The sequence below is a fragment of the Aquarana catesbeiana genome, linkage group LG01, assembly GCF_042186555.1.
Source record: "Aquarana catesbeiana isolate 2022-GZ linkage group LG01, ASM4218655v1, whole genome shotgun sequence".
Classification (NCBI taxonomy): Eukaryota; Metazoa; Chordata; class Amphibia; order Anura; family Ranidae; genus Aquarana; species Aquarana catesbeiana.
In genome coordinates, this window is record NC_133324.1 from 949,961,564 (window position 1) to 949,976,375 (window position 14,812).

Here is a 14,812-nt window from a genome sequence, read left to right on the forward strand (position 1 = left end):
AGCTGAAAAATTGAACTTAATTGTGTGCACTTTAACTGCTGCGTCTGCAACACTAACACGTCTTGGATCTATCAGGTGTCTACTGGACAAATGCAATATGTTATATCACCCATCCCTTCTGTTTAACCATTCTACATCGCCCCGCCACAATGGGGCTAAAGGCTACATTAGTATACTAATATATAGTCACAAACAACAATGCCCAGACTGTCATTGAAGTTCCTTACATGGAATGTGAGGGGATTGCGTGACAAAATTAAGCGGGCGGCAGCTCTCGCATTTCTTAAAAAGCAAAGAGCGGATGTGGTGACCCTGGTTGAGACCCACATAGAGGGTAGACTTCAGATGACACTCCGTCGCCCATGGGTGGGTTGGGCGTTCCACTCGACCCACACAACACACTCAAGAGGTGTCTCGGTACTTATCGCAAAAACAGTGCACTTTGAATTATGCGAGCTACACACTGACCCACAAGGTAGATATATATTTATATCCTCTAAATTACACGGGGAACCCTTCTTGATCCTGGCTGTCTATGTCCCTCCCCCGTTTTCCACCTCCATAATACTAGAGGGAATTTCCTTTATAGCAAAATACCCAACAGCTCAAACAATATGGATGGGAGATTTCAATAGTACACTTAATGAAGAACTAGACAGACTGAGACCAACTCCACTTGCTACAAACCTTCCCAAGGAAACTAAACTCGCCAGGCTTTTCTCACCCTTTCACTTGATAGACACCTGGAGGCATAAACACCCGCACACGCGTAAATACTCCTGCTTCTCAGCAACACACAATACTATGTCAAGAATTGACTTTATTTTTATATCCCAAAATCTGTTAGCACGTCTCCTTGAGACAGAATTTGGTCCTAGACTGCTCTCGGATCATGCTCCATACTGGATCACCCTCACCTTCCACATAGATAAACCACCAACTTCATGGCGCCTTAATCCGTTTTGGCTGACGCTGTTGCCAGAAGATGACGACTTGTCAGCCGAATGGGAGACCTTCTTCCGAGAAAACACAAACTCTACCTCTTTCCTGATAGTATGGGAAACTTTCAAAATATACGCCAGGGCCACCCTAATAACTCGCATCAACAGGATCAAAACAAACTCATCAGACATATATGAGAAGGCGGAGACTGAATTCTCACGCACAGAACGCACATATCAAACTGACCCATCCCAAGCTAACGCCTCCCACTTAAAACTACAATCCAGGATCATGAACCAACTCCAATACGAAAAAGCAAGACAGAAATTATTTTTTGCCAAACAGAAGTATTTTGAGCAGGGAGAGAGAGCTGGAAAACTCCAGGCGTTTCTAGCTCGAAATGAGGATAAGCCCCTAGTGGTAATTGCACTTCAGGGCCCAGAGGGGCAAAAAAATCACAGATCCCCCTGCTGTATCATCTAAGTTTAGGGAGTTCTTTATGGACTTATATAATTCTAGGACCCAAGAGGGACCAGACGATATGACTCCCTTCCTGGAAGGAGTAGCATTCCCTCAACTTACGATTGAACAAAGGGAGCTTCTAGAGGCCCCTCTCACTAAAGAAGAAATAGACGCCGCAATTGCGAGTTTCGCCAAATCTAAATCCCCTGGCTCAGATGGGTTACCCATAGAATTTTACTCACATTACAATGAAATAACCACCCCCAAATTGCTTACCCTCTACAATGTCATGTTTAAACAATTCACCCTCCCAGCCTCTATGTGTGAAGCCACAATAGTCTTAATACCTAAACCGGGCAAGGACCTGGGTCACCCGGAATCCTACCGCCCTATCTCATTACTTCAGGCTGATATCAAGATTCTGGCCAAAATTCTAGCCATGCGACTCAATCAAGTGATACTCAACCTTATACATGCTGACCAGGCAGGTTTTATGCCGGGACATAACACTTCCTTTAACCTACGGAAACTATTTATAAACCTGCAGGCTACACATGAGAATGTAGGCACAAGAGTGATAGTCACCCTTGATACAGCCAAGGCTTTCGACTCGGTTGAGTGGGGATATCTCTGGTGCTGTCTCGAGCGGTATGGCTTTGGTCCAAACTTCATTTAATGGGTACAATTACTATACCAGAACCCTACAGCCAGAGTGGTGGCGAATGGATGGCCGTCTCAGAAGTTCGACCTCCACAGAGGCACGAGACAGGGCTGCCCATTGTCCCCACTACTGTATGCTCTGGCTGCGGAACCACTGGCTATTTCTATTCGGACAGACCCAGAGATCATAGGATTAAAAACTGGAACCCTTACAGAAAAAATCAGCATGTACGCTGATGACACATTACTTTATCTGGCGGACCCAGGTCCTTCCCTCCACCGGGCTCTTCAGACAATTGAACGTTTTGGGAAATTCTCGGGCCTCAAAATAAATTGGGGGAAATCCCAAGTTTTACCAATAGACACCTTCCCACTCACGGAATTCCAAGCCACCCTACCATTACAAAGAGTAGACACAATTAAATACTTAGGAATAATTACCTCCAAAAATTCAGCAGACTATATAACACTCAACATTAAACCATTATATTCCCTTATTAAAGCTAAAACGCAATCGTGGACTAGACTACCCTTAGGAGTATGGGGCCGCATCAACCTTATAAAAATGATACTACTCCCTAAAATATTATATATACTCTGGCATGCCCCAACATACATACCTCTAAAACACTTTAAAATAATGGAGTCCCTTCTCAAACCCTTTGTGTGGGGGAAAAATAGGCACAAGATTGCATGGCAAACCCTCAAAAACCCAACAGACATGGGAGGTACAGCACTCCCAGACCTTAATCACTACTATATTGCGTCCCAACTCTCCCAACTTTACCATATAGATAAAGTAGACAGTGAAAGATTCCGAAGGCTACTTTGCCCACAATGGGCCCAAGGAACCTCGGATTCTATATATGCTATCACCATGGGTACTAGGACCAATGAAGGTAACACACACAGAACATCCCTGATGTACCAGTACAGACGTATCTGGGAACTCGCAAACAACAAACTCAATATACCCAGACATAATGACTTCACTCCCTTATGGTGTAACAGAGACTTACCAGAGCTCCACAGCATCCATGACCCGGGACCTTGGATGGAGAGGGGTGTACTCTACTTACACCATGTCTGGTCAAGTGGAACCCTTAAAAGTTTTGACACCCTTAAAGAGGAATTCCATCTGACCAGCAATATGGTATTCAGATTCCTCCAATTGAGACACGCAATGCAGGCACAATTTCCACAACTCCCATTACAATCAGCTCCCAATCCTCTAATAGCAATCATAAAAGATACAGACCCAAAAAAATTAATCTCCTGTTTCTACAACATGCTCACTATCCCAATAGCCACAAAAATAGCATACGGTCTCAAATCCCGCTGGGAAAGGGATCTGGGTAACCTAGAAGATGAGGAATGGGAAGAAGCACTGGACACGTGTAAAGAAGTATCTCCCAAACTGTCAGACAGGTTGACACACTTATATATAATACACCGCACATACCTAACCCCGCATAGGGTAGCCAGATACAAACACAACTACTCAACTTTGTGTCCAATGTGTAAGTCCTCAGAGTGTTCATTCTACCATCTCCTCTGGTCATGCCCACAGATACAGGGCCTATGGAAACAGATAGTGACCTTCCTCCATGACAACATGGGCTCACCTGTGACACTGGACCCCAAACAATGCCTGTTAGGTGTATTCCCGAACCCACTGGAAAAATACACCAAGGTATTTCTACAGGAGACCCTCTTCTCATGTAGAAAGATAATAGCTAGGAAGTGGATGCGTCCCTTACCACCCGAGACTAAAGAGTGGAAAGCAGAAGTAAATGGGACACTCCCGTATAAACGGGTGATATACATCAATAGAGGGTGCCCAGACAAATACAATAGAATATGGGATCGATGGCTACAGGACTCGGAAACTTGCTCATGATCACTGTAAATTGCTTTTACACCAGAAAAATACCTCTCCTCAATGAAAGCATTATAATCATATCCTACATTAAATGATAATATTAATAGAGAACGTCAGAAGAAACGCACAACAGACCACTCATGTATGTAACCATCTTTATTTTACGTACAATTACCTTGTAATGTATACATGTATAAGTATGTGCAAATAATATGACTTGTATACAATCTGATTCACAATAAAAAACTTTGTTGGGAAAAAAAAAAAGGAAACCTGTAAAAAAGTTAAATCTGCACCTATGGAGATTTTTGATACAGGGGGCAGAAGACACTACAATGGGAGATATAGGGGGCAGAGGACACTAAGGTGGGGGGTGTAGGGGGAAGAGGACACTACAATGGGGGATGCAGGGGGCAGAGGACACTACGGTGGGATTATTACTGTTATTATTACTATGTTAAGATTATTATTATCTTCATTTATTAGCAGGTGAATCCGGCCCTTAAGTGGAATAAGGTTGCTGACCCCTGCCCTAGGGTCTCTGCTAAAACAATATATATAATGTTTGGGGGTTCTGAGTAATTTTCTAGCAAAAAAAATGATGATTCTTACATGTAGGAGAGGAGTGCTAGAATTGGCTTGGGCTGGAAGTGGATAAACATTTTAGGGGGACCACACACTTTTTTTTTTTTAACTTAGGCAAAACATCCTTATTCTCTTTAAGCAAAGCAAAAAATAAAACATGATGAAAACAGTGATGATGCACCTAAAAAATCATAATACATCCTTTTGCAGGCAAGCAGTCAGAGATTGAAAGTAAAAATATAAAATAAAATACTAATTTTAGCTTTTTTTCTGTTATGTTTTTGCAGAATCTATAAGGACTCGTTCATTCGGTAAGAACGGTTATCTTTATTTTCCAGTCATGTTGAAGTATATGTCTGAAAAAACAAAATGTATGTATTACACGCACATTTCCCACATTTTATCCACTTAAAAATGTTGCAAGTATAAAAAAAACCTGAGATGTTCTGGCAACTGCTTATCCCTCAGCCCTCTCCACCCCTGCCCAGATCCATACATTGATTTATTTCCCAGCAAAACAATGCTGTGGCCTTGACTCCCAGTTCACACATTGTGTATGGAAAGGGCTCTTGGGAGATGTCGTTCTGGGGACATATCCATATCAATAAGGACTGAGCTTGTGTTGATGCCACAAAGTATTTAGAGTTGTTTCTCTAAGGTAAAAGAAAAACTATGAAGGCTGTGGCATGTCCTCCCAACCCCCCCCAAAAAAAATCTTTATCTGAGCTCCCTCCAATCCAGCGATGTTCACAATAGCCTTGGCTGTCCCGGCACTCTCCCTCCTCATTGGCTGAGACAGCAGCGGGAGCCCATTGCATACAGCTGGTGGCATGCCTACGAGAGGTCCAGACAGGATTTGGAGATGAAGGTCTTCTCATGTTCTCTCAAATTTGGGAACTAGGTGCCCTGCAAATGGGTGTCGCTTTGCCCCCCTCCAGGTACTCTCCCATTGTGTGGGGTCCAAATTCAGTCATGATGCTGAGATAAAAAGCCAAAATAAAAATACAAATTTTAGCTTTTCTTTCTGATATGATTTAGCACCACCTGCTTCTGAATTCTCATCATTGGACATAAATGATTATGGTAAGAACTAGTGTTGGGCGAACGGTTCGACCTGAGCATGAGTTCGTCCAACACCCAAATTTGCAGGGTGTTCGCCCCGCCGAACACTCTGCAATGCACTGCGTCCTGCACAGTGCATTTTGCACCCTGATTGGGCAAAGTTTTGCCCAATCAGGGTGCAGTATAAGCTGGTTGTTAAGGAGCGGGACCAGGAAACCCGCCGCAGCGACCTTAACAACCAATGAGTCATCAGCTGTCAGTGGGTTCCCCCCCCCCCCGACAGCTGAATAAGAAAAAAAAAAGTTGCCAGTTAAAAAAAAAAAGAAAAAAATGGCGTCCACCAGTCCATCCCAGGTCCTTCAGGTCTGGTATGGATTTTAAGGGGAACTCCATGCCAAAATGTAAAAACAAACGGTGTGTGGGCCCCACCACCCCCTGCAAGGTACTCTCCCATTGCTGAAGGCATTTGACGCAGTATGGTACACACACTTACCGCCCCCCACCTTTCCTGGCCAACCAGGCTCAATACCCAGATATGGTTCTTATGATTGTTTTTAGGGGGAGCTCATATCATTTATTTATTTAAAGAGACAATACACATTTTGTGTAAAAATACATAATGTTCCTTTAAGAAAAGAAAAAAAAAAAGTGTGAACATTTCCTAAAAGACTCCAATTCATTAATGATGCTGAGATAAAAAGACAAAATAAAAATACTAATTTTTTAATTTTTGCTTTTCTTTGTGACATGTTTTAGGACCATCTGTTCCGGATTCCTCATTATTGTACGAGGATTGTTATGGTAAGAACAGTCCCCTTTATTGTTCAGTTACAATGTCATGTAGAAGTGTATGTTGGTAACAGTAGCTTTGTCCAGAGTGCTCAGTGATAACAGTGTGAGGAGTTGGGTCACCGGATACAAAAGAGTTAACTGTTTAATTTGCTGCTGGCTTCTGTCTGGAGTTATACCTTAGGCTCCGTTCACATCTAGGTGTATGGGGGCAACAATCGTGGTAAAATCGTGGGAAACACGTCGCCCAAAAGAAGCTCATGTACTTCCTTTGGGCGACAGGCATCCCGCAATTCTGTTCACGCATTTTTACAGCGAATATCGCCCGGCGAATCGCGGGAAAATCGTGCCGCGTTTTGGGTGCTATTGAAATCGACGGGCAAGGCACCGAATCAACCTGTGATTCGGAAAGCAGAGATGTGAAAGGAGCCTTAATGTTGATTTTAACCACTTGCTTACAGGGCACTTAAACCCCCCTCCTATCCAGACCAATTTTCAGCTTTCAGCGCTGAGGCATTTTGAATGACAATTGCGCGGTCATACAACGCTGTACCCAAATGAACTTTTTATCATTTTTTCACCACAAATAGAGCTTTCTTTTGGTGGTATTTGATCACCTCTGCGGTTTTTACTTTTTGTTAAAAAAATGTAAAAAACTGAATTTTTTTTTAGGTGGCACTTGTGGGCAGTGTTAGGTGGCACTTTTAAGTGGCACTGATGAGGCAGATGTGCCTCTTCCACTTCGGAACCGATGTCCCTAACATCTCAGCCGGTGATCAGCTTTTTTTTCTACTCGCGCTGTCAGCGTGAGTAAAAAAAAAAAAACGATTACCGATCTTTTGTTTACATCATGTGATCAGCTGTCATTGGCTGACAGCTGATCACATGGTAACGGGGCCGGGACCGTCCCTTTACTTGGATCGGTGATCAGCCGAGTCTCAGTGACTCGGTGATCACAGCGCGGCCGGCGCGCGCCCTGCAGGGCGCGCACAGGGAGCGTGCACAGGGGAGGCCATCATATGACGGCCTCCCGGGAATGCAGGTCCGCGCTGTGGCCGTCATTCGGCCATAGCGCGGATGTCTAGTGGTTAAATGACCACAAACTCCTGCCTAATGTTTAGGTGTTAGTGAATGCAGTTCCACAGTGTCCCCACTAGGGCATCTAAAGCCCCTCCACACACTTTTAATCTTTACTTTCTGTTTTGTTTAATTACTTAAGGACCGAGCCTATTTTTCAAACTTGTTATTTACAAGTTAAAATTATTTTTTTTGCTAGAAAATTACTTAGAACCCCCAAACATTATATATATATATATTTTCTAACACCCTAATATGGTGATCATTACAATACTTCTTTATACACTATATTGTACATTACACACTCTTGCACTATATTGTACATTACACACTCCTGCACTTTATACACTATATTGTACATTATGAACTCCTGCACTATATTGTACATGACACACTCCTGCACTATATAAAACTATATTGTACATTACACACTCCTGCACTTTATACACTATATTGTACATTGCGCACTCCTGCACTATATTGTACATTACGCACTCCTGCACTATATAAACTATATTGTACATTACACACTCCTGCACTATATTGTACATTACACACTCCTGCACTATATACACTCTATTGTACATTACACACTCCTGCACTATATTGTACATTACACACTCCTGCATTATATACACTATATTGTAGATTACAAACTCCTGCACTATATACACTATATTGTACATTACACACTCCTGCACTTTATATACTATATTGTACATTACACACTCCTGCACTATATTGTACATTACACACTCCTGCACTATATACACTCTATTGTACATTACACACTCCTGCACTTTATATACTATATTGTACATTACACACTCCTGCACTATATTGTACATTACACACTCCTGCATTATATACACTATATTGTACATTACACACTCCTGCATTATATACACTATATTGTAGATTACAAACTCCTGCACTATATACACTATATTGTACATTACACACTCCTGCATTATATACACTATATTGTAGATTACAAACTCCTGCACTATATACACTATATTGTACATTACACACTCCTGCAGTATATATACTATATTGGCTACACCCACTGTTCACCGATGCGCTGCATGCACTGTTTTTGTACTATATTATTTCTTTGATCAATAAACTTTATATACTTTTTATATTGCTGTTTCGGTAGCGCCTTTAAAATCCCACCCCCAGGGGGTTTCTCTAGTTCTACCTTAAAGTGGTGTTCCACCCAAAAAAAATAAAATAAATAAATGTGCCTAAAAAAAAAAAAAATTAAAAAAAAACATTTGGAATTTTTTTTTTTTTTACTCACCTCTAAATGCCTGTTGCTAGGGGGTCCCTTGTAGTCTGCCTCTTTCAGTGCCTGGGCTGGTGACATCACTTCCCCTCGGCACAGGACAGAATCAGCTCTGCTCCCTCCCTCTTGTCAATCATCTGGGACCCATTACAGGTCCCAGATGACTGAGCGGTGAATCACGACGCGCGGCGCCGCTCGCGCATGCACAGTGGGTGCCCGACTGTGAAGCCACAGCCCGGCACCCACAGTTGCAATGCCGCCGCCGCCGAACGGAGGGGGAGATGAGTGGGGCTTCGATCCCCCGCATCGCTGGACCCTGGGACAGGTAAGTGTCCAATTAAGTCAGCAGCTGCAGTATTTATAGCTGCTGACTTTTTTTTTTTTTTTAAATGGGAACTCCTCTTTAATGTTGATTTCATATGACCACAAACTCCTGCCTAATGTTTATGTATTAGTGAATGCAGTTCCACAGTGTCCCCACTAGGGCATCTTAAGCCCCGCCCATATACAATTTTTTTCTGTTTTGTTTAACCACTTCCCGCCCGCCCGATAGCGTATTGACGTCCGGGAAGTGGTTCTGTTATCCTGACTGGACGTCATATGACGTCCAGCAGGATAACATCAGCAGCGCGCCCCCGGGGGCGCGCATCGCGGCGATCGGTGGAGCGGTGTGTCAGTCTGACACACCGCTACACCAATCTTGGTAAAGATCCTCCAGCGGAGGCTCTTTACCACGTGATCAGCCGTGTCCAATCACGGCTGATCACGCTGTCAATAGGAAGAGCCGTTGATCGGCTCTTCCTCACTCGCGTCTGACAGACGCGAGCAGAGGAGATCCGATCGGCGGCTCTCCTGGCAGGGGGGGTCTGTGCTGATTGTTTATCAGCGCAGCCCCCCCCACATATCACCACACTGGACCACCAGGGATCGCCACTAGGACCACCAGGGAAGGGGCAACATGTGGATGGCCAGGTATGTACCCCATGGCCATCCACATGTGCCCAGTGTGCCAAATCTGTGCCAATCAGTGCCCACAAATTTGCACTGATTGGCACCATTATGTTGCAGTGATGCCCAGCAATGCCACCCTTAGGGGCATCACTGCAAACAAGCAGTGCCATCAGTGCCACCCATCAGTGTCCATTCATGCCACCTGTCAGTGCCCATCCGTGCCCATCAGTGCCCATCTATCAGTGCCCATCCATGCCCATCTGTGCCAACTATAAGTGCCACCCATAAGTAACCATCAATGCCACCTACGAGTGCCCATCAATGCCACCTACGAGTGCCCATCCGTGCCACCTATGAGTGCCCATCAGTGCCACATACCAGTGCCACCTATCAGTGCCCATCAGTGCCACTTATCAGTGCCCATCAGTGCCGCTTATCAGTGCCCATCATCAGTGCCCGTCAGTGCCACCTCATCAGTGCCACCTCATTGGTGCCACCTCATCGGTGCCCATCAGTGCTGCCGTATCAGTGCCCGTCAGTGCAGCCATATCAGTGCCCGTCATTGAAGAAGAAAACATACTTATTTACAAAAAGTTTTAACAGAAACAAAGAAAAACTTTTTTTTCAAAATTTTCGGTCTTTTTTTATTTGTTGCGCAAAAAATAAAAACCGCAGAGGTGATCAAATACCACCAAAAGAAAGCTCTATTTGTGGGAACAAAATGATAAAAAATTTGTTTGGGTACAGTGTAGCATGACCGCGCAATTGTCATTCAAATTGCGACAGCGCTGAAAGCTGAAAATTGGCCTGGGTGGGAAGGTGTCTAAGTGCCTGGTATTGAAGTGGTTAAGAAGACAAATTATATAGTGCGTCATATTTAGATGGTAAGAACAGTCATCTTTATTTTCCAGTTACAATGTCATGTTTACAATGTATGTCGGAGCAACAAAACGAAAAAAAAAAAAATCTGCATTGCATGTTTTGTACATTTAAAATGCCTCAAGTATAGAAAATAAATAAAATAACATTTTCTAAAATGTGCCCATCCCCCACTCCTCTGCACCCCTGCCCAGATCCATACATTGATTTCTTCCCCAGCATACAATACTGTTCTCTAGACTCCCCATTGTCAGTTCACACACAGTGTAAGGAAAGGGCTCTCGGGAGATGTAGTTCTGGTGGTGTGCCTACATCAATAGGGGCTGAGCTAACAGCAGCTACCCCTGCAAGAAATGTGCAAGTCTGATGAAGATTTCACAGAGTGTAATTAGAGATTTTTCTTGCTAAGATAAAATAAAAAAATATGAATGCTGGGACATGCTCTGGAATGTGAGAGACGGGTTTGGGGTTTGTAGATTTAGGAAATGTCTGGCGATCCCCTTTATGCTGGGCTCACTCCATTGCGAAATGGATGCGGGTTCCCAATTCGCAATAGCAGGAGATTGTGACCGGCTCTTTATGGAGCCGGTTCAGATATCTCCGCAGCGGGTCCGGTGCAGTTTGCACAAAAACGCTGTGCAACTTTTGGACCGTTTCAGGTCCGAATTCAGCCCAAAATCCGGGCCAAATTCGGACCTGAAACAGTGAACCAAGACACACCAGACCCCTGCTGTGAGCCGCATGCGGCTCATATGTGAACTTGGCCTTAACCAATTGGCGTCTGCGCTATACCCAAATGACGGTCACAGCGCCAACCTGAATTTCTGGGAGGTCGTCATATGATGTCCTCCCCTTTGCACGCTCCCCTTTGCACGCTCCCCGCGCGCCCCCTGCAGGGCGCGCGTGGTGCTCGCTGTGATCACCAAGATCACAGATCCAAGTAAGGGGCTGATCCCGGCCCCTTACCACGTGATCAGCTGTCAGCCAATGACAGCTGATCATGTAATGTAAACAAAAGCTTGTTAATCCTTTTTTTTTTTCCTCACGCTAAAAAAAGCCGATCACCAGCTTATGTGCAAGGGACATCGGTCCCGAAGAGGAAGGAGGCACATCTGCCTCATCTGTGCCCACAAATATCGCCTGCCAGTGCCCACCAGTGCCACCTATCAATGCTCACGAGTGCCACCTATCAATGCCCACAAGTGCCACCTATCAATGCTCACCAGTGGTGCCATTCAGTGCCTCATCAGTGCCACCTAGCAGTGCTGCCTATCAGTGTAACCTAACAGGGCTGATCAGTGCCCATTATTGCCCCCCATCAGTGCCCATCACTACCACCTATCAGTGCCCATCACTGCCAGCTATCAGTGCCACCTATCAGTGCCACCTATTAGTGCCACTTCTCAGTGCCCACCAGTGCCATCTATCAATGCCCTTCAGTGCCACCTCTCAGTGTCACCTCTCAGTGCACACCAGTGCCGCCTATCAGTGCCCACCAATGCTGCCTTATCTGTGCCCATCAGTGCAGCCCATCGGTGCCCATCAGTGCCCATCAGTGCACCCTCATCAGCGTATATCAGTGAAGGAGAAAAATTACCTGTTTGCAAAATTTATAACAAAATATAAAAAAATATACATTTTTTTAAAACATTCGGTCTTTTTCAATTTTTTTAACAAAAAATAAAAACCGCAGAGGTGATCAAATACCACCAGAAGAAAGCTCTATTTGTGGGAAAATAAAATGATAAAAATTTAATTTGCGTACAGTGTAGCATGACCGTGCAATTGTCATTCAAAGTGCGTCAGCGCCAAAAGCCGAAAATTGGTCTGGGCAGGAGGGGGGTTTACGTGCCCAGTAAGAAGTGGTTAAAGTGGATGTAAACCCTCCATACACCCAGTGAAGTGAACATCCTCAGATGATCCACAGAGATGAACCAACCAGAACTCTGAGGACACTACAGTGGGGGATGCAGGGGGCAGAAGACACTACAATGGGAGATGCAGGGGGCAGAGGACACTATGGTGGGATGCAGGGGGCAGAGGACACTACGGTGGGGGATGCAGGGGGCAGAGGACACTACGGTGGGGGATGCAGGGGGCAGATGACACTACGGTGGGGGATGCAGGGGGCAGAAGACACTACAATGGGAGATATAGGGGGCAGAGGACACTACGGTGGGGGATGCAAAGGGCAGAGGACACTACGATGGGGGATGCAGGGGGGCAGAGGACACTACGGTGGGGGATGCAGGGGGCAGAAGACACTACAATGGGAGATATAGGGGGCAGAGGACACTACAATGGAGGATGCAGGGGGCAGAGGACACTATGGTGGGATGCAGGGGGCAGAGGACACTATGGTGGGATGCAGGGGGCAGAGGACACTACGGTGGGGGATGCAGGGGGCAGAGGACACTACGGTGGGGGATGCAGGGGGCAGAAGACACTACAATGGGAGATATAGGGGGCAGAGGACACTACGGTGGGGGATGCAGGGGGCAGAGGACACTACGGTGGGGGATGCAGGGGGCAGAGGACACTATGGTGGGGGATGCAGGGGGAAGAGAACACTACGGTGGGGGATGCAGGGGGCATCCAAATTTGCACGTTGTTCGCCCTGCTGAACGCTCTGCAATGCACTGCGTGCTGCACAATGCATTTTGCACCCTGATTGGGCAAAGATTTGCCCAATCAGGGTGCAGTATAAGCTGGTTGTTAAGGAGCGGGGCCGGGAAACCCACCGCGGCGACCTTAACAACCAATGAGTCATCAGCTGTCAGTGGGTTTCCCCGCCGACAGCTGAATAAGAAAAAAAAACAAAGTTGCCGGTTAAAAAATAAAAGAAAAAAATGGCGTGGGGTCCCCCCACCAGTTCATACCAGGTCCTTCGGGTCTCGTATGGATTTTAAGGGGAACCCCATGCCAAAATGTAAAAACAAACGGTGTGTGGGCCCCCACCACCCCCTGCAAGGTACTCTCCCATTGCTGAAGGCATTTGACGCGGTATGGTACACACACTTACCGCCCCCCACCTTTCCTGGCCAACCAGACTCAATACCCAGATATGGTTCTTATGATTGTTTTTAGGGGGAAATTATATCATTTATTTTTTTAAAGAGACAATACATATTTTGTGTAAAAATACATACTGTTCCTTTAAGTAAAGAAAAAAAAAGTGTGAACATTTCCTAAAAGACCCCAATTCATTAATGATGCTGAGATAAAAAGACAAAATAAAAATACTAATTTTTGCTTTTCTTTCTGATATGTTTTAACACCACCTGTTCCTGATTCCTCATCAAAAGAGGATGGTAAGAACAGTCCACTTTATTTTCCAGTTACAATGTCATGTAGAAGTGTATGTCGGTAACAGTAGCTTTGTCCAGAGTGCTCAGTGCTAACAGTGTGAGGAGTTGGGTCACCGGTTACAAAAGAGTTAACTGTATAAGTTGCGGCTCGTTTCTGTCTGGAGTTATACCTTAATGTTGATTTCATATGACCACAAACTACTTCCTAATGTTTATGTATTAGCGAATGCAGTTCCACAGTGTCCCCACTAGGGCATCTTAAGCCCCGCCCATATACAATTTTTTTCTGTTTTGTTTAAGAAGACAAATTATATAGTGCGTCATATTTAGATGGTTAGAACAGTCATCTTTATTTTCCAGTTACAATGTAATGTTTGAAATGTATGTCGGAGCAAAAAAAAAAATCTGCATTGCATGTTTTGTACATTTAAAATGCCTCAAGTATAGAAAAAAATAAATAAAATAACATTTTCTAAAATGTGCCCATCCCCCACCCCTCTGCACCCCTGCCCAGATCCATACATTGATTTCTTCCCCAGCATACAATACTGTTCTCTAGACTCCCCATTGTCAGTTCACACACAGTGTAAGGAAAGGGCTCTCGGGAGATGTAGTTCTGGTGGTGTGCCTACATCAATAGGGGCTGAGCTAACAGCAGCTACCCCTGCAAGAAATGTGCAAGTCTGATGAAGATTTCACAGAGTGTAATTAGTGATTTTTCTTGCTAAGATAAAATAAAAAAATATGAATGCTGGGACATGCTCTGGAATGTGAGAGACGGGTTTGGGGTTTGTAGATTTAGGAAATGTCTGGCGATCCCCTTTATGCTGGGCTCACTCCATTGTGAATTGGATGCGGGTTCCCAATTCGCAATAGCAGGAGATTGTGACCGGCTCTCTATGGAGCTGGTTCACATATCTCCGC

The 14,812-nt window shown here is 44.8% G+C and overlaps 1 protein-coding gene across 3 annotated transcripts in view; it reads left to right on the forward strand.

Moving 5' to 3' along the window:
* Window positions 1–6,500, forward strand: part of LOC141121578 (von Willebrand factor A domain-containing protein 5A-like) — a 155,851-nt gene extending 149,351 nt beyond the window's left edge. For all 3 annotated transcript variants that reach the window (XM_073611216.1, XM_073611232.1, XM_073611223.1), the window contains 2 exons: window positions 4,819–4,842; window positions 6,350–6,500. In XM_073611216.1, coding sequence (XP_073467317.1) covers window positions 4,819–4,842; window positions 6,350–6,453 — 128 coding nt within the window. In that variant the 3' untranslated portion in view covers window positions 6,454–6,500. The remainder of the gene's footprint in view (window positions 1–4,818; window positions 4,843–6,349) is intronic.
* Window positions 6,501–14,812: the final 8,312 nt, after the last annotated feature.